Source organism: Pimephales promelas, chromosome 3 (assembly GCF_988280905.1).
Source record: "Pimephales promelas chromosome 3, fPimPro1.hap1.1, whole genome shotgun sequence".
Taxonomy (NCBI): Eukaryota; Metazoa; Chordata; class Actinopteri; order Cypriniformes; family Leuciscidae; genus Pimephales; species Pimephales promelas.
Genome location: NC_142771.1, coordinates 16102217 through 16129897, shown reverse-complemented (window position 1 = coordinate 16129897; position 27681 = coordinate 16102217). Strand labels below are relative to the sequence as shown.

Below are 27681 nucleotides of genomic sequence, written 5' to 3'. Positions count from 1 at the left end.
TTAAACCACTAGCCATGTGCATTAGTTTGTTAGTGTAGTACTACCAAACTAATGCGCTAATATATATATATATATATATATATGAAGAGTTCAGACGCAAAAGCCTCTAAATGCCATTTGAAATTTTCTTCTTTAATGATGATTTTTATCAAACTTGTATATTTAAGTTCAGTAATTTCACTTAAATAACAATTAATAGGTAATTATCATTGCCATTTAAGTGAAATTACTGAACTTAAATATACAAGTTTGATAAAAATCATCATTAAAGAAGAAAATTTGAAATGGCATTTAGAGGCTTTTGCATCTGAACTCTTCATATATATATATATATATATACATGTTTTAAATCAATACATAATGGCAGTTGGAAGCTCAATCTGGAAGCTAATTTATTTGCCCTCACAATTGTGTAATTATGGCATTGTGAGATTGTGTTTTACTTTCTTTTCTGTTTTTTTCTCTTTTACCCCCAGAAAATATAGACATCAATTTACTTGCAATATAAAGTTAAGTTATGCAAATATAGCCTATCAAAAACATTTTGATACATTCTGGGAGGAAAAATCCTACATGCACAGTATAAGAATGTCAAATCAGTATGTAAAAAGTTCTTGCAAAAAATAAAAATAAAAAGAGACCAAAAAAAACCCCAAAAGAGATGGTTTAAGTTAGTCTCACAGCCTGGCCTGGTTTATGGTGGTTTAAACTGTTTTAAGCAGGACAATACCATGTTTTACAGGCAATTAATTGTGTAAAAATATTCTATAATACTTTATTGAATAAGTGTGTATGTAAATTTAGATTTTCTTGCAAAAGATACAGCAGTCTCAAAATCGTACTTACATGGCTGTTGTTCCAGTTTTAAAGTGAATGAATTCAGTAGTAATCAATGAAATTACATGATCAATGCCACCTTGAGTGAACTTCCAAGTCACCAGAGACCATAAATGGAAAAAAAGAAAGACAGCATTACACAAGTTACAAAAAGAGACAGAGCGTGATTAAATCAGACAAAATCAAATTAGGAACATGCAGCATGAGACATATTCCCATGACGACTGCCTATACAGATAGCATGCTATACTCATTATGTCCACATGACCTAAAGGTAACTTGACAGAAGTTAATTTTGAGTATCTGTACGTTTGCAATGTGTCAATGTCATTAAGTAATCAGGTACGTTATAGTGGTAAAATTCTTGTACAGTTAAAGTACATTACTAAATCACACTAAGTCTTTTGCGCTTGAAATAAGCCAATTTATTAAGCCACTAATGAAATTATTGAAATGCACATGACAAAAAAAGTAATGTGTTTCATGTACCATGAGAAAATGCTCCCGAGTGTAATCATACAAACATGGTATTGTTCAATTTTAAATCACATGACACAACTTAAGCATGTATTATGAAGTTTTATGTTTTATGCTTTACTCTGCAGTATGGCGCTACCTGATTATCCCATTCCAGAACTGGATGTTACTCTCCAGGAAGCTAGCCGGGTGCTCCAGCTCACCTTAAATCCCGACCAGTACCAACACTATAAAACTGCCCTCTTTCAGCAGAGAGATGTACTCCAAGAAGTCCAAAAACATCTGAAAGATCACGCTTCTGGACGTGAGAACTGGGTGACAGAGGAATTCAAAAAGCGTCTGCTCTCCTGCTATGACCCTCTGCCCAATTCCACCGCTATTCCCTCCATCCTGCCCTCCTCCAAGCTAAATGGGGAGTTTGCACAGATAGAGCGGGCTACGGCTCTGCTGTGGGCAGCTGCTAAGCTGTACAGTGAACCATTGCTGGTGGAAGGGGATGTACCAACTGAGCGAACACAACAGTCACAGGTTTTTGCGGCTAGTCGCCTACCAGGCAAGAACCATGATGAGCTAAAGGTATTTATTTCCAATTAACCCCCATTTTTTACTATTTTAAGTTACTCTAACTAATTGAAACTAATTTTAATGACCAATTTCACTCATCTTAATGAAATCTTATTTGCCTAAATGTTCCAGACATACCCAGACAGCCTTCACGCCATATTGACCTGTCGAGGGGGTATATTTCCGATTCAAATTGTATGGAAACCAAGTTCAAAGGAATCTCTTTCAGCTCTACCTCTCAATGACATCTACGCCCAACTGGTGCATGCAATGAGTCACCCAGAAGCGCCCCCCGAACAAGACCCGTCCGTTATTTGTGGTCTGTCTTCTCTTCATCGCCAAGCCTGGCATTCTGTGAGAATGGATATCTTAAAGGCAGGGGGTGAAGCAGCAGTTTCACTTGAAATGATGGAGAGTGCCATTCTAGCTGTTTCCCTGGAAGACCAACCAGCACCGGCTGATCTTGCAGGAATACTTAATACAGTCCGCCTAGGGGAGAAAGACAGCAGATGTTTGAGATACTATGATAAGGTGTGTAAAAACAAATTAGGATATTTATACAATTTGAACCTTATAATTAGAACTGTAAAGCAGTAAACTTAATTTCCAACACCAATTGGGGTTTGTCAAATTTCAGAAATGACATTTGACATTTGAATTGAATTGAAACTTCTTTTAAAAGCTTTACTTTTTTCAATAATTCAGTGCATTAAATGCTAATTTGCTATTTAAAAAAATTGTTTTATTAAGATAAAATTAAGTACTGTAAAGTAAAGTACTCTTGAAATTCGTGGATTATATGACTTCCCATAACAATGGTTAAATCAGACTGTAATGTGAATATGAATGACAGAATGACAAAACTATTTACCATCTTCATCAACAGGTGGTGAACTTGGTGGTTTTTAAAGATGGACAAGCAGGCATGTTGTTTGAGCATAGTGCCCTGGATGGAATGGTAGCTGGGCTTCTTGTTGAACGTCTGTGGCAGTTCTCCGAATCTGAAAACATAGTACTTAACATGCAAAACAATAAGTTAGGTCCATTCTCAAATGCTGGTTCTGTTCACCCTAAACCTCTGAAAATGCCTCTGAAAGGAATAACTGTGCCGAATCAGTCTGTTTCTAGTCTTCTACAAGCCAGCCAGTCAGTCATGACTTTTGAAATATCATCCTACCCTGATGTGTTCACCACCTTAAGGGGTCACAGATGTCTATATGATGCATGGATTAATTTCACTTTGCAGCTGTCCTTGAGGCAAACACTTGGCGATGCAGCTACTAGTCTCATCATGGTGACACCTACTCACATGCGTCACTTTAAACATGGCCGCTGTGATCCCACATACTCCACAACGATTAGATCTCACCAGCTTGTTACAGCACTGGCATCCTGCATTGGTCCAGACAATGTTCCCCAGTACACAAATGAGCTTTTCCAGCTCTTTCACCTTGCTTTTTTAGAGCACAAAAACCTAATCAAAGCTACAAAACTTGGCCTTGGAGTGGGGCCTCATCTGGCAGCCTTGCGCAGATCTATGTCTCAAGATAATCCACTCAAGAAGTTTCTTGACCCTTTTGGATGCCCTTCGATTTACTTGACTGGGTCAGATCTAATGGAGGGAGTTGAGTGTGCTGTTGGTAACGTCTACGCTACAGACCAGCTGGCTGTCACATATCTAGGCAGGAAGGACAAAGTACGTCTAGTCCTGAATGGAAAGGGTACTTTCGCCAATGTCCTGGGAAATCTCAAAGAAAGACTTGAGTTCAATCTAAAACTAGTAATGCTTATGGCACTAAGGTATGCCATTGCAGGGCAGATGGGAGCCATTGAATGTCTCCTGCAAGACAATAAAGAAAAACTAGTAAATAGATCTTCCGTGGATGATGCAGTCAGAGCTGAGGAGCAAAAAAACATGCAGCCAGATTTCACTTTAGTGATCCATGGTGGGGCAGGAGAGGAAATGATGTTAAATGAGAAGGTGATTGGGACCATTGAATTTGCCCTTCAAACAGCTCTAACTCTTGGAGCACAAGTGCTTTTTCATGGAGGTAGTAGTCTGGATGCAGTACAAAGAAGTGTAGTTGCATTGGAGGACTGTTTTTTGTTTAATGCTGGCAAGGGATCAGTATATAACAAAGATGGGGAGCATGAAATGGAAGCCACCATTGTGGATGGACATGGGAAGAACTCTGGATCCGTGGCTTGCCTGCGACGACTGAAAAACCCAATAAAAGCAGCCCGCTGTGTTATGGAAAAGAGTGTGCACTCTTTACTGATTGGAGAAGGTGCCGAAGAGTTTGTACACAGTCTTGGAGAAAAAGAAACAACACTAAAATCAGAGTACTTTGACACTGATATAAGATACAAGGAGTTGCTTATGAAGTCAGATGATGGCAAGAATAACCATCCTCAAACTGTAGGTGCAGTTGCGCTGGATAAGTGGGGCAAGTTAGCAGCAGCCACATCCACTGGAGGTTTAGTTGGCAAGTGGAAAGGCAGAGTCGGTGACACCGCCATAGTTGGGGCAGGAATTTATGCCGATGAGAAACTAGCCGTGACATGCTCTGGTGATGGTGATGCCTTCTTACGCCAAACAGTTGCTCACAAAGTAGCCAGCTTATACAACCTCAAAGGTTACAGTCTCAGACAGGCTTGTCGAGAAGTTATCAACAATGATCTGGAAGAAAAGTGTGCAGGAATTATTGCTGTGGACCATCACGGTGAAGCCGTTATTGAAACCAATGCTGGGGTCATGTTTGTTGGTTCAATGGTCAGTGGCATTCCTCGAACTGAGGTTTTAAGACCTAGGAAGGAGTTTATGAATGTGATTTGGGAGACTAATGAATTGGTAGCTCACCTACAGTCTAATCCTTGGACCCCAGGAGCCACTATTCTCACTCGAAAGACTATGAATGGACCTAGTAGCATCTTTCAGTTAGTGTTACCTGACTACATAGCAATGATGCAGGGGGCACAGTTAGTTGCCAATCTCCTTTGTGAGAAACTTTCTGTGCATCGCTGCGCCCTTGTGTCCATGCCAGAACATGACAAGCCAGCTTACATCAAAATCTTGCCTCTCCATGACCTAGAACCAAACTGGAAACCTCAAACAGCTGAGGAAATGGAGTTCAATCCTTATGATCCTGGATACTGTAGCTCCAAAAATGGTCCCCGATGTGAAGATACTCTTCTTGACCAGGTGCAGGCAAAGATTCGCTCTCGACTCCCTACATCCAATGCCCCTTCTTGCTTTGACTTCCATGGAGATCCTTCTGATACCAGCCTTTTCCCCCGCATTATTCGTGGTGAAGAGCAACAGTGGCGTGTCTGGGAAGACAATGAACATGTAGCCTTCCTTACTCCTTTTCCAAACACACCAGGCTTTACAGTTCTAGTGCCAAGAAAACCTCTTACCAGTGACATCTTCCGTCTGAAGGAGAGCGACTATACATCCCTACTCGTGGCAATACAAAAGGTTGCTCATCTTGTGCAAGAAGGAATGAATGCCCATTGTGTAGCTCTCATATTTGAAGGGTTTGAGTTTGATTATGCCCATGCCAAACTGATTCCATTAGTTCATCAGCCTAATGACCCCAAATCCCCAGTTGTGGCTTCTCAGTTCTGCCCAACTTACACAGGATATGTAACATCAGTAGATGGTCCTCCAGCTAACAAAGAGGACCTTACAGAGATCTACACCAAGATAACAAAGACTACTCCACCTCAGTCATGGGAAGACCCCCAGACTCATGCAGCATTAGCCATCAAGAGCAAATGGTATCGCAACCTTTTTCAAATCCAAAACACCCTGTTTCATAGCACAGTAGAGTACTTCAACAACAAATGCAAGTATGCCTATGCACTGACACCTATCACAACTGACACAATTTCCTCTCCAATGGGTCTGGGGTCAGATTCTGAGCCAGTGTTTGTCAACATGTTGGGCCAAGATGTATATCTGGCAGACTCTATGCAGTTTGTTTTAGAGTACTTTATGAGGTTTCATGATGGTCTTCCTGGGGCTTACTACGTGTCCCCCAGTTTCAGAGGGGAGGATCCTGACGCTACACATCTCAACCAGTTCTACCATGTGGAATGCGAGCTTCTGGGCGACATGGATGCTGCCATGACAATTGCTGAAGGCTATGTTGCACATTTGACTCAGGCAATGGTAAAGCAACATTCCGACATTATCTTAAACACAGCTGGTACACTATCTCATGCCCAAGAACTACTGAAGAACTTAGAAAACCCTCTTCCAAGAGTACCTTTGGATCAAGCCATTAACATTATGCCATCCTCTGATTGCCTTGAGTGGGTTCAGGAGGGACAACCACAGTTTGGCAGGAAGCTAACTCGAAAGGGAGAAAAGGTCCTAATTAAAAAGTATGGAGGTGCTGTTTGGCTGACAGAAATGGACCATCTTGGAGTGCCCTTCTACCAAGCATATATTGAAGGTTCAGGTAGAAGCAAAGCCAAGGCTGCTGACCTTCTCTTGGGGTTAGGGGAGACAGTAGGGCTTGGGGAACGTCATTCTACACCTGAAATGGTACGAGAGGCCTTACAACACCATGCTGTACCAGAGGACTCTTACAAATGGTACATCGACATGCGTCAAGCCATCCCTCTTCAAACAAGTGGATGGGGTATGGGCTCAGAGAGATACCTGTGCTGGCTTCTGCAGCACAATGATGTCAGGGACATGCAAATCATACCCAGACTGAAAGCTAAAAAGTTTATGCCATAAATGGTACATATAGGTCCTCTAAGTCTACAACGTGTGCAAGGACTTTACACAGTGAACTTTACACAGTTATAGATGGCATATAATGTATGGAATCAATACCAAATATACTTAAGAATTTTAGCAAGAATAAGGATATGAAATCTTGAAATAAAAGTTATACTATAACTACACTACATTTCAGATTGTTACATTTTTGACAACAGAATATTTAATGTTGAGTTGGCCTTAATTCACTTCTTCTTCTTTTTTTTTTTACATACTGTTTGGTGTAAATCAGTTTCTACTATACTTATTGTGTTTACCCACTATGTTTTAGTTAAGATTAAAATGTGTTTGTAAGAACTGATGTACCTTTTTGCGTATTGCAGAATTTTAAATACTGCACTTACATACCACAGCACTGTATTTCTTTTTTTTTTTTATCTCTTTCTCTGTATCTTTTTTGCTCTCCTTTTCTGTTTTAATACTTTCCTAAAATATTATATGAATGTATTACAAACTGGCTTACTGACTTACTGAATAAAAATTGTATTATAAAACTCAATAACATTCTTTACTATTATAATAATAAAATGCAGATAAATCACCCTTAATGTCTTTTAATTGTTTTAACAATAAACAATGAGCTCATCAACCAAAAACAAGAACAAGTATAGCCTACAAAATATGTGATAACTTAAATTTTTGCCATGAAGCTGGACAAATATTTTAACTGATGATGAGTGAGAGAGCACATTAAACACTGAATCATCAAATGAATAGTTCTGCTTACACCGTAAAGGCATGGGAATCACTAAACAGTTTATTTGAATCAATATCTAAAAGGATTAGAACTGCTCTAAAACCTTCAATACCATGAAGTAATTATATTCGCATGACTCCCAAAGAAATGCATACCCTGTGACAAGCTAATAATGTCTTTTACAAACTGACAATAACACTCAGTGAAAGAAAACAATTCCTCTTTCACACAAGTCACATTATAGTAACCATGTACGCATAACAAACATCACAAGTAAGCATAACCAAAAAACATGACACAGCTAAACTCAGCTAAACCAGATGAATGAAACAGTCTGTTGGAAAATTGTAACAGCTACCACTATTGTAGTCAGAGAGCTAACTAATTTCATATTATATATACATCATCACGGTGCAGGTATTCAAGTGATTCAGTTAATTTATTTCAGAAACCTAGCACTATTAAACCTTTGCATCCATTAAAACATCACTTGCACTCAATTCTTTCCAACATTGTTGTATTTCTTATGCATTTCTTTACTGCTTAGAAAACAAGAATATTTATCTTTGGAATGGAGTGAACTTTTTGACACATCCAGTCATGCCTTACATGTTTGAAAACTTAAAAAAAAATAACCCCTCAAATCTATACCTGTGCAAGCGTTTTTACATTAGAAATACATTAGCCATTGTACTAATTTTATATGGCTGAAATGTATTTAATTACTGAATGCACTGATCACTGAAGATACTAAAAGACAAATCACAAAAAAGTAATAAATATAGCAGGGGGCACCCGGATTTGAACCGGGGACCTCTTGATCTGCAGTCAAATGCTCTACCACTGAGCTATACCCCCTCGCGCTTTACATACACATGTTTCAGATATTTATTAGCAATGTTATATGCGTACTTAATACAAAATCAAATTAGATTGTAATTTTAAGTTAAATAATTTTTAAGAAGCTCATTGTTTAGATCCCCTCTTTTCCCGTCAACAAAATATCACACCAATGTAATACTTTAACAGTAATTCACTCGGCATTTGCAGCATAGACTGCCGTCGAGAGGTTGTAGTGCAGTGGTGCAGCGCGCGAGTGACATGGCTGCTCAAACTCGAGCTCTCGTAGCGGCGCGATGGCTTGCGGACGCTGTCAAAAGCAACCGATTGGGACCAAATCTGCGGATATTAGATGCATCTTGGTATTTACCTAAAACGAAACGAAATGCTTGGGCCGAGTTTGAACAAACTCACATTCCTGGAGCTTCGTTTTTCGACATCGACGAATGTAATGACAAAAGCTCCGAGTTTGATCACATGCTGCCTACCGTGGGCGAGTTCGCAAATTATGTGGGTAAGCTGGGAATAGGGAACAACACTCATGTCGTCGTTTACGATGCCAGCGATTTTGGTTCGTTCTCTGCACCACGGGTGTGGTGGATGTTTAGGGTGTTTGGACACAATTCCGTGTCGGTTTTGAACGGTGGATTAAAGAACTGGTTAAGAGAGGGTCATCCCATTACCGAGCAATATAGTAAACCAGAGCGTGCCGAGTTCAAAGCGTCCTTTAACAAGTCCTGGGTCAAAACTTATGAAGACGTTTTGAACAACATTAAAACGAATGAATTTCAAGTAGTCGACGCCAGAGACAATGGAAGATTTCGTGGGGTTGAACCAGAGCCAAGGTCAAGTAAGTATGGTGACCGGTCACACACTTTTTTCCTAGTGTAAATATCTAAACAGTATTAAATATTTCCTTGAGAAGAAAAAAAGACATGAAATATCTAAATTGTATGTCTTTTTTTTCTTCTCAAGTAATATCTTGATTTAAGAATGTTTCGATATTTGTAGCAACAAATTTTCAGTGTTAACTATTTTAAGCAACGTTTTCTAACATTTGTAAAATTATTATAAATGCATTTTTGTGACCACATGGAATATTTCTTTAAAAAAAGGTAAGCATTCAAAAGCACTTTCCCTTATACATTCAAATGGATTTTTTTTTGTGTGTGTGAACTACTCTTACATCATAATGTACAATATCCAATGCTGTTAGAATATCCAATGTTTTATTGTTTGTGTGACATTACAAATGTTTATTTTGGCTGATTTTTATGGTACAAGATAAGAAAGTGAAAAAAGATGCTATCAGTCTATGAATCAATGCACACTACCACTTTTCTATTATCAGTTATTTCAACTATTGTTATAGTTTTAATTCTCCACAGTAATACAGTATAAGCAATGTCATACAGTGCCATACTTAATCTAAAACTATTTAAATCACTTTCTAGCTTTTGTATATTTTATTACATGCATTTTGTAACCACATTCACATATGTTTTAAGTACTCTTATAGAATATAACACAAGGTACAATAATCAAAGTTTTATTTATAGACATAAGATTTATTTTTTTGTTTATCAAAAATACCAAAGTGCCATTGTCTTATTTTTCTACATTTCTCTGTTTTATATCTTAGACACAGAGCCTGGTCATATTCCTGGATCGATCAACATGCCTTTTCCCAGCTTCATGGACTCGACATCAGGTCTAGAACATCCTGTGGAGGAACTCACCAAGCTCTTCCAGCAGGCAGGAGTTGACATGCAGAAGCCCTTCTGGGTTACCTGTGGCTCAGGAGTGACAGCCTGTCACATCGCCCTCGCCGCTCACCTGTGCGGCCACCCGGGGGTCTGTCTGTATGATGGAGCGTGGTCCGAGTGGTTCGCCAAGGCTGCACCTGAACATGTGATCTCTGAGGGAAAAGGAAAACAGCCATGATGGTTTCTTAAACCAGTACAACACCTTTTCTTCGGGAATAAAGAACTGATGACTAATGGAATCACAAGAAGCCTCATTCTGATCTGAAATGATTGCACAAAAAGGCTATTAAGCTCTTTTTTTTCTGGTTAAAAAAATAAAGCTAACTATAATTAGTGACCAAACCAGGTTGTGTGTCTAATAAATGCAATATACATACATCTCATGTCTTGTGTGCCAGTATTTAATAGTTTCAACAACACACGCATAAGGGGCATTTTATCATATTGCAATCAATGCTGAATTATATCAGCTTACACATAAAGGTAATGTGGATCTTCCGCGTGGAATTGTCAAAATTCAGTCTTTCTACCCCATAGACTGTAGTTCTTCCCTCGTGCAACATTTTAATTGGACGCATCCATAGTCGCCTCTATTATTGCCTGATGGTCCTGCGAATAAAAACAAATAGACGCTACTCTCCATTCCACTGTCTTCATGACTCAACGTTGTTTGTCTATTTTCCAGGCATTTTAGACTAAATCTAGATGTAATTTTAAATCTATTATACGACTAGTTTGGCAAATTTATGTGGATTTTTAATTTTCAAAATCAAACAGTTGATGATCAAGCGCTAGGTGGATCCGTGAGCATTAAGTGGTCTCGAGGTCTCTTCCCTAACGTTACACCTTTGGATCGCTTTAACTTTCGAGATTTTGTTTTGGAGTTCGCTAAAACCATTGACTAAAACCGTTTGGTATTGGCTGGAAAGGTATTTTAAAACATTTGTTTAAGGTAAGCCAGCGAGCGACTCTAACGTTAATTGTTGACAGCTAGTGGCGTATGATGCTAATGATGATATGAGTGTTGCTAAGTAGTAGCACTCACAAAATTGAAAGTGGTTGAACCTAAAAGTTCATGTGATTTATCTTTAGACATTATATTCTTATAAGCTCACCTTTAATGTGTATTTCTCTCTTTACGGATGCACCGACGACACGTTTGCTGATGTGTTTTTCTACCCGCAGGGTGGCGCTGTTGAGTCATGTCTGGAATTGCTTTGAGTAGACTGTCACAGGAGCGGAAAGCCTGGAGGAAAGATCATCCTTTTGTAAGGGACTCACAAATACACAAGATCAAATGTGCAGAACTTGAAAAATATATAGAATTCAGAACTATATTTTGAGTTGTGGTACCTTTTGTTGTTTCTCTGTAGGGTTTTGTGGCTGTACCAACCAAGAACCCAGATGGCACCATGAATCTCATGAATTGGGAGTGTGCGATACCAGGGAAAAAGGGGGTTAGTTTCCAAATCGGCCATCTTTCTTCTCAAACAAATCCCTGCCTAAAATAAGTTTTAGATCAGGGTTCCCCAAACTTGGTCCTGGAGGGTCACTGTCCCCGCAGAGTTTAGCTCTAACCCTGGTCAAACACACCTGAACAAGCTTATCAAGGTGTTTGATCAGGGTTGGAGCTTTGGGGAACCCTGTTTTAGATCAATTTACTAACCTCCGGTTTCACAGACAAGCCTTAAATCTAATCCAGACTAAAATGCATGTTTGAGCTGTTTTAACTGAAAGTAACTTGATCCGACATCTTAAAATAATTAAAGGTGTCGTTTCTTAAATGAATTTAAATTCCCTAATTGAACTAAGGCCTAATCCTGGTTTAATCTAAACGCTGTCTGTGAAACCGGAACATAGAGTTCTAGATTAAGCCTCAATCAGAATATATGCCAGGGGTAATTTTTATACTTATATTTAACATTTGTACACGGGTATATTTGTTTAACATATCCTACTCCTTTTCTTATTTACATTCCCTTGCATAATTGTATCTGTACATATTAGATTGGTGGGTATACATGCAGATCTGTCTTGTCTTTTGTGTACATACATAATTTGTCTAGGTTAAATAATAATAATGTCTTAAATAAAAAATAGTAATTTTAATATATGTTTGTGAGTGTTTTTGTAGTAGGCTTGTATTACCTTATTTTTAATTCAGAGACAAATATCATGTTTGAACTGTGAACCAATTTTAATTTACCAGAGTTTTAAAATCTGTCGTTATGTGTCCTGTAGACTCTTTGGGAGGGAGGTTTGTACAAACTGAGAATGTTGTTTAAGGATGACTATCCATCTTCACCACCCAAATGTGAGTTTTCTCCTCTATAAGAGATGTTATACACTAAACGTTTGTTTTTATATTGCTTATTAATGTCATTGTCACCACACCTTTTACAGGTGTTTTATTTGTTGAACCCTGATTATACCGTTTGCATATTTTTTGTAAAGCTGTTCATTAGCACTTAAAGACTGTTTTTAAGCTGCTATAAAACAATATGTATTGTGGAAACAAACCTAACGTGTTGATTTTGTTCTTCTCAGGCAAGTTTGAACCTCCGATCTTCCACCCAAACGTCTATCCTTCAGGTACAGTGTGTCTGTCCATACTGGAAGAAGAGAAGGATTGGAGACCAGCCATCACCATCAAACAAGTATGTAAAAATACACTAGTTATACACTACCGTTCAAAGGTTTGAGGCTCTGTAAAAAATGAAAGGCATTGTTTTTTATGGTTATTTATTTTATTGTTTATTCCTGTAATGGCAAATCTGAATTTTCAGCATCATTACTCCAGTCTTCAGTGTCACATGATTCTTCAGAAATTATTCTAATATGATAATTTGCTGCTCAAGAAACATTTATTATTATTATCAATGTTGAAAACAGTTGTGCTGCTTTATATTTTTGTGGAAACCGTGATCCATTTTTTTCAGGATTCGTTCATGAATTGAAATTTCAAAATAAATAGACATCTTTTTTAACATTATAAATTAAAAAAAACAAAAAAAACTGGCAGACCCCACACTTTTTGAATGGTTGTGTACACCTAATCATGATTAAAATACTTGGAAATCATTGTTGATCATAAATCATTTTGAACAAACCTTTTGGGCCAATAAACAGTGCTTTTGTATGTCATTTGTTGTTGTGGCTGTGTAGATTTTGTTGGGCATCCAGGAACTTCTTAATGAGCCCAATATTCAAGACCCAGCACAGGCAGAGGCATATACGACATACTGGTAAAGTTCAGCTAAACATTACGTGCACCTTTTAATATTACATTGTACTGTCAACCGCTGCCAAGCCCACATCATTGATCTTATCTCTCTCTCATTCTCCTACAGTCAAAACAGGATGGACTACGAAAAGCGTGTGAGGGCACAAGCTAAGAGATTCGCTCCCACATAGAGCAACAAGTGCACAATCTGAAAGCCTGTGCCGAACAGATCCAGTTCCCACATAGCTGCCATTCTGATGCTCCAGAATCCTTCGCCACTCAATGAAAATCCCAAAACTGCAGTTGAAAGTTAAAATAGAGATTTGGTCAAGTTGGCTTCAGAACCGAATAAGGATGGATGTAAAACAACTCATTAAGATGAAAGCAACCAAGATGGAAGTTAAAGTCGGCTGCTGATCTGTGCTGACCAGTTACCAAGTGATGGTTAAAAAAATAATAATAATAAATAAGTGTTTTGGTGAGGAAACTGTTTGCAGATCAGTTGTTCAAAATCAACTTTTATACAGAGCAAAGATGGTAAAAGTGGAGGGTTTCTGTACATATAATATAAATATTGAAAACGATTTACTTGACTTTATAATTGACTTTTATTTACTTTTTTATCGTTTCATTACATTAATTAAAATGTGTGGCCATAATAAATGTATGAGTATGTATTATTTGAAATAAAAAGAAGTGGTTGCTACACGTATTGTTGTTTATATAATTTCTATTAATTGTAACAAACAATTAATCGTTTTTAAGGTAACTTTGATTATGTAAACAGATAGTCGTTATGGTGCTGTCTGTGTGACGTTCATGATGGCACTTGATACTCTAGAAGTCAATTGTTTATTAATGTCGCAGGTAGAGTTTCGCCCCCACACCAACCACATCATGACCAATCGCTGGTCGGAATGTACCTCCTCTTTCTAAAATGTTGATTCTGTTTTTATTAGTATATTATTTTTACTTTTTTATTCACTTTGGTTTCAGAACATTTTCCAGTCAACCTAATTGTTATAATGGAAATTTGATTGTATGAACTACTTAAGAGAGCGAGAATGCGCAGCTGATATTGTGTATCCTGTATCAATATGTCTTGAAAAAAATCAATATTTTTGACAACACTGTGTTGCAATTAGTTTATTATTTCAGATGCCTTTTTAAAAGACTACAACTAAACAATGTAAATGTAAAATTCAACCCGCTGACGTGGCTAGTAGGAGTGACTGCGCTATATGCCACAGATCAAATGGCATGTAGATTCAAATCCACCTGCATTTCGCTCATAACATATACACATATATGTATATATATATATATATATATATATATAATTTATTTTTTTACTTTTACATAAAAAAGTACACCCTTTCGAATTCTCAGACATAATAAAAAAATCATCTGGGCCCGTATTCATAAAGATTCTAAGAATCTTTACGTAGGAGTCTTAGCTTAAGAACGATTCGGGACCGATCTGAGAGCAACTCTGAGTAAGAAAAAGACAAAAACTTTAATCTTAGTGAGGAGGCGGGGTAAGACTCCATTGCTATGTATGACACAATCTTTTGAAGACTGTGATTGGTTGGTTGTCCAAGAAGGGGAAAAAAGAGTGATTTTAACTTTAGGCTCTATTCTAACCCTTCACTTTGAAATTACATGCATAATTTTACCTATTGTATGGTTCTCTCTGTCTCTCTCACACACACATTATATATACATGTATATACATCTTTTTAAATTTGATTTCCTATGCTGTTAATTTCCAATTAGATATTTGATTGGCTTAGAATGATAAAAAATTGTTCCACTCTTTCCAAGTACACTGATTGCTGGCATGTCTATTTAAATGGTGGTTAATGTTGGTTTTAATGTAACAAACATGGAATCAAAACCAAGAAGAACGAGAAAGCCCGACTGAAGAGAGAAACAGCGTTTACTGTTAGCCCAATTAGTGAATTAACTTTAAGGCCGGGTGTCAATCTATAGCGTCTTATTAACTTACTGTCATCCATTGTCTGGATCTCATTTCTTCTCCCTCTTTGTCTCTCTGCCATATTCTCCTCTGCTAAAGAAACTCTTAAGTCCTTGTCCATGCTCCTAACAATTTTGACCTCAAGACCTCTTTTAAGGGTTAAGATGCTTCTGAATTACTTTTTTCTTTACTAGGATTTTTTTCTTTAATTTTAAGAGAAAACGCCCACATTTCTAAGAATTTTCTTAGAATTGTGACACTAGGAGCTACTCTTTGCATTAAGAGTGTTTATCAATATGGACCCTGGTGTTTAGCAGGTCTTGAAATAAGGTAAATATATATAGTGACAAAGGAAGTATGACAAATGCCTCATCTAAGCCACATTTGTATTGTTCTTGTTTCTTCTTTCCTCCAGCAGTGAAGTGGACAGAGAAGAACTTTCTGTTTAAGCGACCGCATAAGCTGCTGAAGGAAATGGAGGCCAAGGGCGTGTCCAGATGAGCTTAACATTTTTCGAAAACCGCACCAAATTAACAATCGCACCTTCAGAAAAGTGTCATCACAGCACCCACACACTTTAAGCTATTCTCATACACATACATATAACCACACATGAGCCTCAGTATTCACGCGTGGACCCTCCTACTCGCACTTCAGCTGCTAATTTTTGCACTTTCGGTGCCACGCCGTGTGTATAACATGAGTCAAATGCTGAAATGCAGTGACTGAATCAAACAACTGACTTTGCAGCAGGTCAGCTGATAGAAAAAATAAATTGCTTTCTGTTCACATATAGTATATTTGTGTTTCTGTACACATATATATATATATATATATATATATATATATATTGGTGCAACTCTTTTTTGCTCTAGTAGCCTACTTCAGTAGTCCCTTTAAAGGTAGGTAAGCCAGAGTAAAAACCCTGGGCCCATACATAAAGAAAAGCCCATACATAAAGAATCTTAATGCAAAGAGTCGCTCCTATAGTGACAAAATTCTTAGAAATGTGGGCGTTTACTCTAAAAATTAAAGAAAAAATCCAAGTAAAGAAAAAGTAATTAATTCGAGTGATTCTTTACTTGATGGGTAGCTGGCTGAGCAAGTTCACCATCATTGAAGATTAAATATTAAAACTTAAGTTTACCTAGCATGATGACTAAACACCACATGTCATCATCTTACCCAAACATTGGAGTGTCCATGTTCAACTTAGAGTTCAACGCAGAGACATTAACTGTAATTATGAACCGGAGCCCGTAATTTAAGTAATTTTAAGTAATTTTAAGTATTTTTAAGTAATCAAGTAATTTTATTTAAGTAATTGTAATTTAAACCTGACCATTTTTTAATACGTGGGTCATGACATTCTCAACTACATTCTATGTTACTTTCTCCCGCCTGTAACATACGTTTTATCCCGCTCCCACCACAGACTTTTATTCTGTACATCCAAATACTTTCAAGTAAGTCTACGTGTCGCCATCATACACATCAGCATAAATGCTCCTGATAAATTATTTGTTATTAAAGCATTAACACACAAACCACTGTTATAAAATAAAATGAGCAGGCTTCTGGTTTGGTATGACTGAATGCGCTCAAAGTGCGCTCCCTTAATAATTCTTAAAAAGCTGACAGTTCATCGCGATCTCACACATCTCTGTTATTATCAATGAATCTTTCATAATATCCACACTTTGTTTGTTATAATTCGAGGATTTGCCAGCATACAGAATTCAGCACTGAACAAAAAGTCAGTTTTGAGCAGTGAGGGGAGTCTATCGTAAATGCTTCTGATTGGCCATTGCGTTCAAGAAATCAACACACATGACATGACTGTGATTGGCTACATCGCTCAACGCTAAACTCGAGCCTGTAAATCATTTCTATTTTGTTTTAGTTGTTCTTGTTGGTTTTCTGCAACAGACGAATAAAAATGTATTCGTTTTTAGATTTTATTCATAGATATTTCTAGTTTGCAGGAGTACCGCAAATCAGTTTATTCTCCCGCAACTCGCGCACACACAGAGTGAGCGACCGACGCCCGTGCTCGCACTCGGCCATCAAATCTAGTCCTCCGCCGCACTCTATTGCGTTCGGACTGCACGTCTCTAGATAAAGGCCCGGCCCGAGGATAGTGAGCAGGAAATATCGGCAGGTTGGGTCGGGTCAAGTTCGGGCTCAGGCAGAGAATCTATGCTCTAGCTCAATAAAGCAGAGGCAGCATCTATTTAGGTGAACCGAACAATGGTGTATCCACAAGTTTCCTACGCCCCATGAGGCCTTGCATCAAAAGTGGGCGCGACTTCCGGTTGAAAGTAAACAAAGCGCGACTTGACATGCTTGACACTCGTTCATTCAACAGTTGACAGTCATTCAAGTTATAGCGATCCAAACTAGCTAACGATGTGGGAACACAACCTCAACGAAATTAAAAAGGGTGAAATAACAGTACCTTTACCCTCCGCAGTAGTTGATTGGGAGTATTAATAACATTATTAATAATCAATACTCATCAAGGCATGGTGACAAACATTTGTGCGAGCTGACAAACAATTAAAATAAAAAACACACACTTAGTCATTGTGGTTTGGAGTTTAGGCCATCCTTAAAAATATTTTGGTTTGCAGTAACAGCAATTTTTTTAAAAAAAAAGGGTCGGTAGGTAGGTCTATTTTTTTTTTTCCAAGATTCAGTGTAAAAAAAAAAGGTACAATTTTGGAGATGGTGATCGTGAATTTAAAAAAAAAATGCATATTGTGACGTCACTGACTGGGTCTTCAAACTGTGCATCCACCGCTAGGTGTTAATGCAAAATACGACCAGTTACATTTTAGGCTAGTCACAAAATGTATAAAATATCATAGTATGCATATATACATGAGATAAGCAAAAACAAGTACAAACACATGGTCAAACAAAGAATACAATTAAACAAAGATACAAATTAGCCTATATACACAGTGCTTTAATTTCAGGAAGGTCTAAAATTAGCTACTTTTCAGTTAAGTCTGTCGCTCTCTCTGAAAAGAAATTTAATTTAGCTAGTAATCAAATGTAAAATGACACTGCATAGTTTATCATAGTTAGATTAATGCTAATTAAAGTTTAAGTTATTCATTCAAGAGCTGTGAGTGATTTGTATCTGCCTTTTGTTGTTTGATTCGCATTGGCTCAATCGTCACGTTTATTAGACTACTGCCCCTTTAAGACCGAATGCAGAACTCTACTGTAATAGATGACTGATGCACCATCATTTTCTCCCAACTATTTACGTCCAATTAAGACATAAACTGTGTTTAAATGAATCTCAGAGCAGGTCATTTTATATTTTATGTATATTTGATGGTTTAGATGCATGCGCACATGAAGCCCAAAATGAGGCGATAGCCTACTTTTCTTGTCTCGTTTTAGTGCATTTCGGAGCGCGCGTCGCGCGTCGTGAACAACGTCTCTTGCGCAGACTTTTGTGCTTTTAGTAGCTCTTTTAATGATTGAACGCGTCCGCAGTTTAGCAACAGTACAGACTGCATTTTACAACAATCACCGATCGTGCTGATTCTGACGGTACGTTTGGGTTTTAGGAAGAAATGACAGCGCAGCGCTGTGAAGGGAAGGAAGTTGCGCTAGACAGAATGCGTCTGTAATGGTTTCATCTCAAATGTCTTCTTTTTATAATCTTTGAAAGCGGAAATCTAAAATATAATTAGAATAATATCCCAGATCTAAAGTGTAACCACGTTTTGTCCTCATTGTCACTCATTAAGCAGGGCTGTCGTGCTGTGCGCGCTGTGGCTCCGGGTGAGAGATCGCTCTTCTGGACTGCGAATAGCAAAATTGCATCACAGACAAATTGTTTAATATTTTTATTATAGAAATGGTTGATATTCAGCCCCGTTGCCCTTTTAATACCGGGTACCAAGCGGGAACACTGAAACGAGCAAACGTAAGCCATATAGTGACACGCGTAACGTTAAACCAATGGTGTAGACATAATCTGATGACTATGACGCCACGGGTTTTTATTTAAGAAAGAACGTAGCCTATGTTTGTTGGCTATGTAGACACAAGCAACTTTCACAATACTAACTAAAATATAATAAATATTATTTTATTGAATTTGAATTAGTCGTTTGAAGAGTAAAAAAAAAATCGGTCGGTCTGAACGCAGGTTACAACCGGCAAATCGGTCGGACTAAAAGGAAAAAAAAAAAAAAATTGGGTCGGCCCTAAATTGACAGGGTCGGTCGGGTTACGGCAAACAAGAATATTTTTAAGGGTGGCCTTATTCAAAATTATAAATGAATGTGCTACTTGAATACATTAACTGGCACATTTGGTATTCTGTCAACTCAGGCTTTGATCCTGAGTTTAGGTGTAACATCAGTAGCGAACAGCCAATCACATGCTGATAGAGTTTATAGAACATTAAGAATTTAAACAAATGTACACAGGAAGATTCGTCGTCTTTTGGGAGGTGATGAAAACTACAGTCGTTGGCAGGATCACTCTGATTTCGTTTTCAGGTTATGTTTAAAACAATCATGTTTAAGCCACTGAAAATTAGTTTAGTCCGGTCATACATCCAACCGCGAACAGCACATGTTGTCCCTGAGCTCCGTAACGACATCTCTCATAAAGATTTGAGTCTTTAAATAGTAAAATAATTCTCAGAAAAACAGCTAGCCTCTTCGCTAACTAACACACAAAATGCCATTGGAATGCTACTTCTGCCGCCTCACCGGAAGTTTCACCCACTTTATTTTTTACAGGAGCACCCCTCGGAAACTTGTGGATAATGATTTAGTTAGACTCCCAATCCCAAGACAAGACGATGCTCACCCAACTGGCCAATAGGAAATGGCCCCGCCCCTGACACAATTTTCACAGTGAAAGCAAAATCCTGACTCGAGCAAGAAATTGCATCGAGAGCAAAGAAAAGCGTTTTGAGAGAAACACTTTTTTTGAGAAAAAGCTTTCACACTGAAAGCAAAAAATATATATTTGAGATTTGTTGTCAAAGTATTTTGAGAGAGATTTATTTCCTCAAATTAATTTCCTCAGATTAAATTCCTCAAAAAAATCTAATTTGTATTTTTTTATGTTACATGAGAAAAAACTTTCTCTCAAAACTTTTTTAGTCTCAAATACTATTATTTTTTGCTATTGGTATGAAAACCTTTTCTCTCAAACATTTTTTTCCTCTTAGATCATTTATTTTTTCGCATATAATAAAGACACAATCCTAGCTCCATACGGGCCAGGCAATTTGCTAATGTTTTGCATTGACGTCACAACGAAGCGGCTAATGACTCGTTTGAAAACCTATTCGTTTCATTGCCTCAGAGTCGACTCTTACTTTTGAAAAACAATAACTTTATATACTGTGCACTTTCAGTTTTAAAATTTTGCAGGATGTTTTCATTCACTTAAAGCTATGTTACACACTACATGAAAGGTCATTTTCAAAAATCCATAATAGGGGCCCTTTAAGGGCCATTCAGACCAAGAATGATAACTATAAAGACTCATCCACACCAATGAAAGATAACAGAAAGTCGAAAGTTTATTCTAATAAATCTATTTAGAGACTGTCAAGTCAAGTCAAGTCACATTTATTTATATAGCGCTTTTCACAATACAGATTGTATCAAAGCAGCTTCACAGTGATAACATGAAAGTAGTACAACACAGATCAACAACATTGCTAAACACTAAATAACCCCAACTGAGCAAGCTCAAAGCAAGCCAAAAGCAAGGCGACAGTGGCAAGGAACCAAACTCCATCAGATTGGATGGAGAAAAAACCTTGGGAGAACCCAGGCTCAGTCGGGGGCCAGTTCTCCTCTGGCTTACATTCATATTGTTTAAATATAAATATTAAATATAAATATTGTTTATGAATCAAACTGTGACTGTGAAAGGCTTTTCTAGATACAATGCATATTTGTAAGAGATTCCTCTATTACATTCCTTTTAATATCTGTATTTGTGGGCACATGTTTCTGTGTGTGTTGTGTGCCTCCTTAAAAGAAATAGGCCCTGGTAATGATGGTGACTGATTAAATGCAATATCACCCACTTAGTAACATTTTTACATTTGTACAGTGTTGGAGGGGATTTAAGGTAAGGTAAAAACAACTTTTTTGTACAAATCATTTTTCATTCATGCAGATACCATATATGTGCTATGGTTTGTGGAGCATTGTGCTAGCAACTCAAGATCATGGGTTTGATTACCAGGAAATGCATGGACGTACCTTGAATGCAATGCACATCACTTTGGATAAAAGAGCCTGCCAAATGTATCATTGTATATATTGTAATGGATTGAATAGTTGGTGAAGCAGTTTTGTATTAAAAGAGATGGTATATGACAGATATAGACAACATTAAAGACATTTGGCGAGGTGTTGTGGGGAAAGTTTCTGTGACTGATGTCTCTTTTTTTGCCGTATGATGTGGTATGAACGTAACGTAAAACTGACAGTGTCACTTGCGTGGTTTGATCTTAAAAACCACTGAAACTTGTTTTTTTTCCCTCTCCGGTTGTAATGGCTTGTTCTTTTCATAGAGCTTCCTGAAAATCCGGTTTTAAATCAGAGGCATCGCGAATTATTAAAACAACACTTTCTTAAGAGGAGGTTTTTAAACAAAAAACAGTACAGTGCACCCCATTGCAAGAAAAATGACTGTAGTAGCTAGTAGTAGAGAGATTACATCAAGTGGTACAAAAACAACTACATGTAGTATCATGATACTTTTTTGGGTGGAAAAATGCACTTTTGATATTAAAAGAAAATCCATATTTGTGTTTATGTCTACACATTCACATTTTCCCCTGTTTTATCTGTGTATCTTTTAGTAAACACCGCAACTCGTATCAGATTTCAGACAAAAAAAATATTCACTATCACCACAGACTGTTTTTTTTTTTCTATCTCGATATTGTTGAACCACAGGTTGTTTATACCGCTGTTTCTGTGGTTTGTACAACTCAGAATCCAGAACTGATTCACGTGTTTGCAGCACATGTCAAGTGAACAAAATTCTAGGGTGAAAAGTTTAGGTTGTTTGTAAGATTGCTGAAATGTTTTTACAAAGCTGACAAATTGTAATGAGGCTGTTTGCTCTGATTCTTGTCTGCGATTTAATTCATTGTAGTGAAATTTGGTGTAGATCTTATGTTGTAAGATTGTAGATCTTATGTTACCTAAGATCAGTACTCCATTGCATAATATGTTTCTCTATTTATGGTCTTCCTGTAAAGGAACACCTTCATAACACCTTGATGTTGATTTAACAAATGGCACCTCAGCCTTTCTCTCAACCAAAAACGTATTACTAACTAAACTTCGTATTAAGTCTCCCTTGTATTATTTTAAAGCCTGGTTTCTCTGAAACTGTTTAGAATTTTAAGTTCACAATAGAAAACATTAAGTATCAAAAGTTATGAACAGAACTGTATAATATCCAATCAATTGTTAGTGATCTTAATGAATTTAAGTCTGTTTTCATTTTCAGCAGATGAGCTGTTTTAATATTTAATAAAGTTTTAATATTTAATAATAATAACAAGTCTTAAATAGGCAATAAAATCAGCAACAATAATCAGAAATTTCTAAAATCTTAATCTCAACCAGCAAATCACAGTATATTTATAAAAAAATTTATTTTAAAATAAGCAGCTGCCATTTTTAAATAATTCCTTTGGTGGGGAAAGAAATGTGAGATCTGTTTTGTTCTACAAAATCAAATTCTTGAAAAAACATTTTTTTTTTATTATTTTTATAATAAATATATTTTATTTTATTATTATTTCATTATTTATGTATTTATTTTACAGGAATACTCCAGGTTACATATAAGTGAAGCTCTTGGTTGTGTCATGATTTCAAGAAAATAGTTCATTGAGTGGTTAAAAAAAAATAACAACATAAAAGTGAATACTTATGCACTTGCAAGATTCTGTGCATTTCTGTACATTTTTTATTTTTTGCACAATTTAGACACAAACATTTTTTTCTGTGGTAATGGACAGGATGATATGGATGCTGTTGAAGTGTGTGGTTTTCTATTGAATTGAACATGGCATATTCCTTTCATTTTCATTCTTGATATTTTTTTCAATTCTGTTACGCCATTTACTTCTTTAGCAGATGTGTTTATCCTTCAGAACCATTTCAAGTGACTTTACAAGACAATTACAAGTTATTTGACAAGAGCTAACGATATATGATAGCTAATGCAGAACAGAAAGGAAAAAAAGTTGTTGCTCCTCCTGTAATAACAACATTTTGACCAGTATAAACACTTTGTGACAGCTAATATGCTCTGATTCAGAAAATGGTTTGTTGTGTAGATTTAAAATTAGTTAATGCTTTAGTTTTCAAACTACCAATGAACAGTATTTTAATATCTTGACAGTTCATAATGCATTAACAGAAAATCTATTCGGATAACCAAGATTAATAAATGTTGTAAATGTATTTTTCAGTTTTTGTTGTTGTTAAGTCTTAATTGTTAAAAAAAAAGTGGTACTTGGGTCATAATCTCCTATATATGTTGACTCTTTTCCGCTGCAAGACGTTGCAACGTTGATTTGGTTTATTTTTGGGTATTGCTGGTCAAGTTACAAAGTGCTTTGAATGTAGGTTGTAGTTTCTATACCCACACATTTGCACATACACTTTTAACACCTACTTAAGACCCCTAAAACATCGTCTCCTTGCGGTCTTGCAATCCGAGCCTGTTTTCTTGTTTTGCATGAGTGTCAATCCCTCCCCCTTCCCTTCACCGAGACAACTGACCTTTACCAGAGCAGCGTGTTACGCATCTTGTTTGCTCACCTCACACTTCCTGAGTTCCTGTTCTGATGCAACGTCAAATGTCAATTGTTCTTAGTTTTGAGTAGCCTACTTTCTTAATCTTTGCGTTCTCACTTGAATCATCATTGTACAAACTGTTAACTACTTACGATACCAAACTGTTAACAAAAACAAACCCTGAGGTTGTGCATTATAGCTGTGGGCTTGTAAGTGTGGCTGAGCTGTTAGAGAATCATTGTTGTTTTCTGCTTTTTTTCATGACGCGAAAATAGAAACAATGACCTCACGTGCATTATGATGTCATCACACAATCGTGTCTTCAATATGAATATGCAGTCCCCAACTAGCATACGATGAAATCTTGTGCCCTCCAATTTACCATTGCTTGAATTCCTATTGAAATAACAGAAAGACTTTTGCCAAGCAATAGTAAATGTGACAACACATTTGATTTCTCTAACGTGTCTCATGAGAAGTTGTAATAGTTGTTCATTGTCAATAGTGTAGCGATATATTTCAAAATCCTGTAAGTTTCAGAACTGAAAACTTCCAATAAAAGCTTTTATTGACACCAGGCTCAGCAAACGACGTTTTAAAAGTGGGGAACTATGACGTCAAAGAGGATAAAACACCACCCCCGCAGAAGATGACCAACGCCTACTTCAACATGGCTGGTTTAGCCCCGCCCACCAATTCGCGCATTACACGCATGGATAAATAACATAAGCCTACCTCGTGATGACAAACCGGATCGAGCTAATGAGCAACAGTGTTGTGCAAGTTACTTCCAAACTGTAATACATTAGGTATTACTTGTTACTATTATTTAAAAGTAATTCATTACCTTACAATATTACTGTCCCAGAATTGTAATGAGTTACATTACTCATGTATTACTTTTTAGTTACTTTCACCAAAATAACTAAGTAGAACTTAACTTTTGGGCTGTTACGATATGCAATATGAAACCGAAATCGCGATTCGCCACACGACTCAGATCCACGAACCTACAGAATCGCGACAAACCTCTTCCAACTCCAGCGTTATTCTCCTTACCGTCCATATCCAATGCTGCCTTATCTTTAAATTAGGCTATTAGTATTATTTGAAGTTAACATTATAAAATACGTAGACCTACACCACAAAACTAGTTGAGGATAAATTATTTAAAATTGGGGAAGTCCAGCATTATGGACATGATGACATTTGCAGTCAAAACTTGAAATAAAAATTCTCAGAAAATACATGTATTGAAACGTATATAGGCTACTTCCTTAAAGGACTCCAGACATTAGACAAATATCAGTCTATGTTTTATTTTTAATATTAGGGAAAAGACACACATTCATGCGTGACAAAAAAATATGAGGCAAAATCGATTTTTTGTAATTCTGTTAATTACACTGCGCAAATCGGATGAGGAAGGGTTGGCTCTCCAGTCTCCATAGAACCTAAAATATTCATTTTATTTTAGTTTTCGTGTTCGCATTTATGAAAATGTTAAATGTTACAGACGCGAAAAAACAATGTTACAGACGCGACCGCTCTGAACTGGCACTAAAAGGCTGCTTTAAAACTTTTGCATAGTCTGTTGCCTTTAAGAAGTAAAAGCAGACAATACACTGTAATACAACTGTAATACAAGCCTCACTGAACATGTAACGAGTAAAATATTACTGAAAATTGATTAGTAATGCCTTACACTACTACGTTACAGCAAAAAGTAATATGTTACTGTAATGTATTACTTTTGTAATGCGTTACTCCCAACACTGATGAGCAATAAACATGCCGTTTACAAAATATTGTGCAGTGCCTGGTTGTGGAAGAAGAGAGTCTCTTAAGAGATAAGCTTCCTCTGGATTCCAATAGGACTGCATGGTTAAACTTTATTTTTAATGATAAGATTTACCGATTAACCGATTAAGATAAAAAAAAAAAGGGTGACATCTATATTGGATCTGACAGGAATGGTGCAACACACGGATTCTGGGTCGAACATGTATAGGCGAATCATTCAACAATTTCCCCCAAGTGCACCGACGGGTCAGTTGAAACTCATTATAATATGCAAAACTGTTATCCACTCACAGCAGTGGGAGTTTACTTCCAAGTCTTCAGTGCGAGACGCCCATAAAAACCGAGCGATTTTCAGCTAGGCTCAAAACTAGGGTAGAAAATAGCCTATTATTTGTTAATTTTGATGTTTTTGAAAGTAAAAACCAAGCGAACGTCATAAGTTGACCTCACACAACAATATAATAAAATTTAAAAAGCCAGTTCATGACTCCTTTCAACTGTAAACACATAACTCGGCTCGGGTCTTTAGTGACCCGGTGCGTCATTCACTACCATTCACTACTAAGTTAGACATTTACTCACCACAGGCAGAAAACAAAACAATAGGAAGTATCATCACCATCAAGTACCAAAACTTGAAATGGCTCAGCAATTTACTGGAGAGCATGTACTGAACACAATCAAATATTAGTGTCACTGTCACTTGATCTGGTGAAGAAGCTGTCAGTGATCAAAATATAGAAAATCATAGTTTTGAGAATATGTTTGAGATGGCGAATACGAGTCAGATGCTGAACGTACTAGGAAATCGAGCTCTGACGAGGGCACTGATGATGGTATAAAACATCTGCTCAAACTGAACCCTTCCATGCTACCAAGGGTAATATGCTTTATTTTATTCTTCTGTAATTGTTATTCTATATAAAGAGAGTTTTATATCATCGTAACAGGTAGAGATCCATCTGTGTTAGATATAGATCCGGGTCGCAAGTTGTCCAACATTTTTATTGCACTTTTTGGGGGTGAAATTTTTTTTATTGTGAAAGCACTTGAGAAATATTTATACTACAAAATGGCATAGGAATTGGGACGCACCTAATATTTTTTCTTTCTTTTTTTTTTTGGTATGATACAGAAATTGCAAACTTTAGCTGAACCTGTGTGGTGTGTATTTGCTTGACACGACATGCACATCATGTTTTAGTTTTAGAGCATCCATTAGCAAATGTACTCATGCGCTGATGCTAAATTTAGTAAATGAGGTATTCTGAATTAGATGCATACTTCTCAAAGATAAAAGCACAGATTGTTTCAAAGATGCTTCTCCTTCATTTAATGTTTCTATATAATCTCGGTTCTCCTTGTTCTCCCATTTGTCAGTGCATGTGGATTCCAGCATACATGCATGCATGCATGTGTTTGTTTATATGCATGTTTTTCTGAGTGAGTGGTGTGTGTGTGTGTGTGTGTAGTTTGTGGGTATAAAAAGTTTGTATGAAACAGGATGTGGTCCTCATCAAACTTTTGTGCTCTGAGAACCGCTCAGGCACCATGTGGAGCCCAGCGTGGGGCCCAGGTGGCTAATATTTACCCTTAACAAAAGAAACTTCTCATTTTCCTGGCCTCTCCCATAACTTAATAAACTTTCTCAGTTCCAAGTTCACACTCTCACATAATTGTGCATACTAAGACACAACAATAAAATATATAAATAATACATTATATATAAACAATAATAAAAGAACATCCTTGCATCAAAGAAATGTTGAGAAGACATATTTTTTTTCTTTGGGCCCTCTGACCTCTTGATTTAGTTTTGTAAACATGTCAGCAAACATTGTGGTTAGTCAAAAATCGAGCAGGGAGGAAGAAC

The 27681-nt window shown here is 37.0% G+C and overlaps 3 protein-coding genes and 1 non-coding gene across 4 annotated transcripts; 3 read left to right on the top strand and 1 right to left on the bottom strand.

Annotated features, from left to right (window-relative positions):
* Positions 1 to 1443: 1443 nt before the first annotated feature.
* Positions 1444 to 6936, top strand: LOC120462137 (uncharacterized). Its single transcript, XM_039650635.2, has 3 exons — positions 1444 to 1890; positions 2011 to 2409; positions 2765 to 6936. The coding sequence occupies exons 1-3, from the start codon at positions 1444 to 1446 to the stop codon at positions 6626 to 6628; spliced, it is 4710 nt and encodes a 1569-aa protein (XP_039506569.2). The 3' UTR covers positions 6629 to 6936.
* A 1220-nt stretch (positions 6937 to 8156) lies between these two features.
* On the bottom strand, positions 8157 to 8228 carry trnac-gca (transfer RNA cysteine (anticodon GCA)). Its single transcript has one exon. It is a non-coding gene; the product is annotated as a tRNA-Cys (tRNA).
* Positions 8229 to 8429: 201 nt separating this feature from the next.
* mpst (mercaptopyruvate sulfurtransferase) lies at positions 8430 to 10352 on the top strand. Its single transcript, XM_039650865.2, has 2 exons — positions 8430 to 9060; positions 9853 to 10352. Exons 1-2 carry the CDS (start codon positions 8472 to 8474, stop codon positions 10152 to 10154), a joined length of 891 nt encoding a protein of 296 aa, XP_039506799.2. The 5' UTR covers positions 8430 to 8471; the 3' UTR covers positions 10155 to 10352.
* Positions 10353 to 10622: 270 nt separating this feature from the next.
* Positions 10623 to 13905, top strand: LOC120462285 (SUMO-conjugating enzyme UBC9). The gene is made up of 7 exons (XM_039650866.2): positions 10623 to 10928; positions 11162 to 11244; positions 11350 to 11433; positions 12218 to 12290; positions 12524 to 12633; positions 13142 to 13221; positions 13327 to 13905. Exons 2-7 carry the CDS (start codon positions 11179 to 11181, stop codon positions 13388 to 13390), a joined length of 477 nt encoding a protein of 158 aa, XP_039506800.1. The 5' UTR covers positions 10623 to 10928; positions 11162 to 11178; the 3' UTR covers positions 13391 to 13905.
* The last annotated feature ends 13776 nt before the right edge of the window (positions 13906 to 27681 follow it).

Bases quoted from the DNA above. Each gene is read 5' to 3' on its own strand.
- LOC120462137 (XM_039650635.2), top strand. From the start codon at position 1,444: ATGGCGCTACCTGATTATCCCATTCCAGAACTGGATGTTACTCTCCAG. The intron at 1,891-2,010 runs GTATTTATTTCC...TAAATGTTCCAG, and splicing joins AGAACCATGATGAGCTAAAG to ACATACCCAGACAGCCTTCA. The intron at 2,410-2,764 runs GTGTGTAAAAAC...CTTCATCAACAG, and splicing joins GTTTGAGATACTATGATAAG to GTGGTGAACTTGGTGGTTTT.
- mpst (XM_039650865.2), top strand. From the start codon at position 8,472: ATGGCTGCTCAAACTCGAGCTCTCGTAGCGGCGCGATGGCTTGCGGAC. The intron at 9,061-9,852 runs GTAAGTATGGTG...TTTATATCTTAG, and splicing joins TGAACCAGAGCCAAGGTCAA to ACACAGAGCCTGGTCATATT.
- LOC120462285 (XM_039650866.2), top strand. From the start codon at position 11,179: ATGTCTGGAATTGCTTTGAGTAGACTGTCACAGGAGCGGAAAGCCTGG. The intron at 11,245-11,349 runs GTAAGGGACTCA...GTTTCTCTGTAG, and splicing joins GGAGGAAAGATCATCCTTTT to GGTTTTGTGGCTGTACCAAC. The intron at 12,291-12,523 runs GTGAGTTTTCTC...TGTTCTTCTCAG, and splicing joins TCCATCTTCACCACCCAAAT to GCAAGTTTGAACCTCCGATC.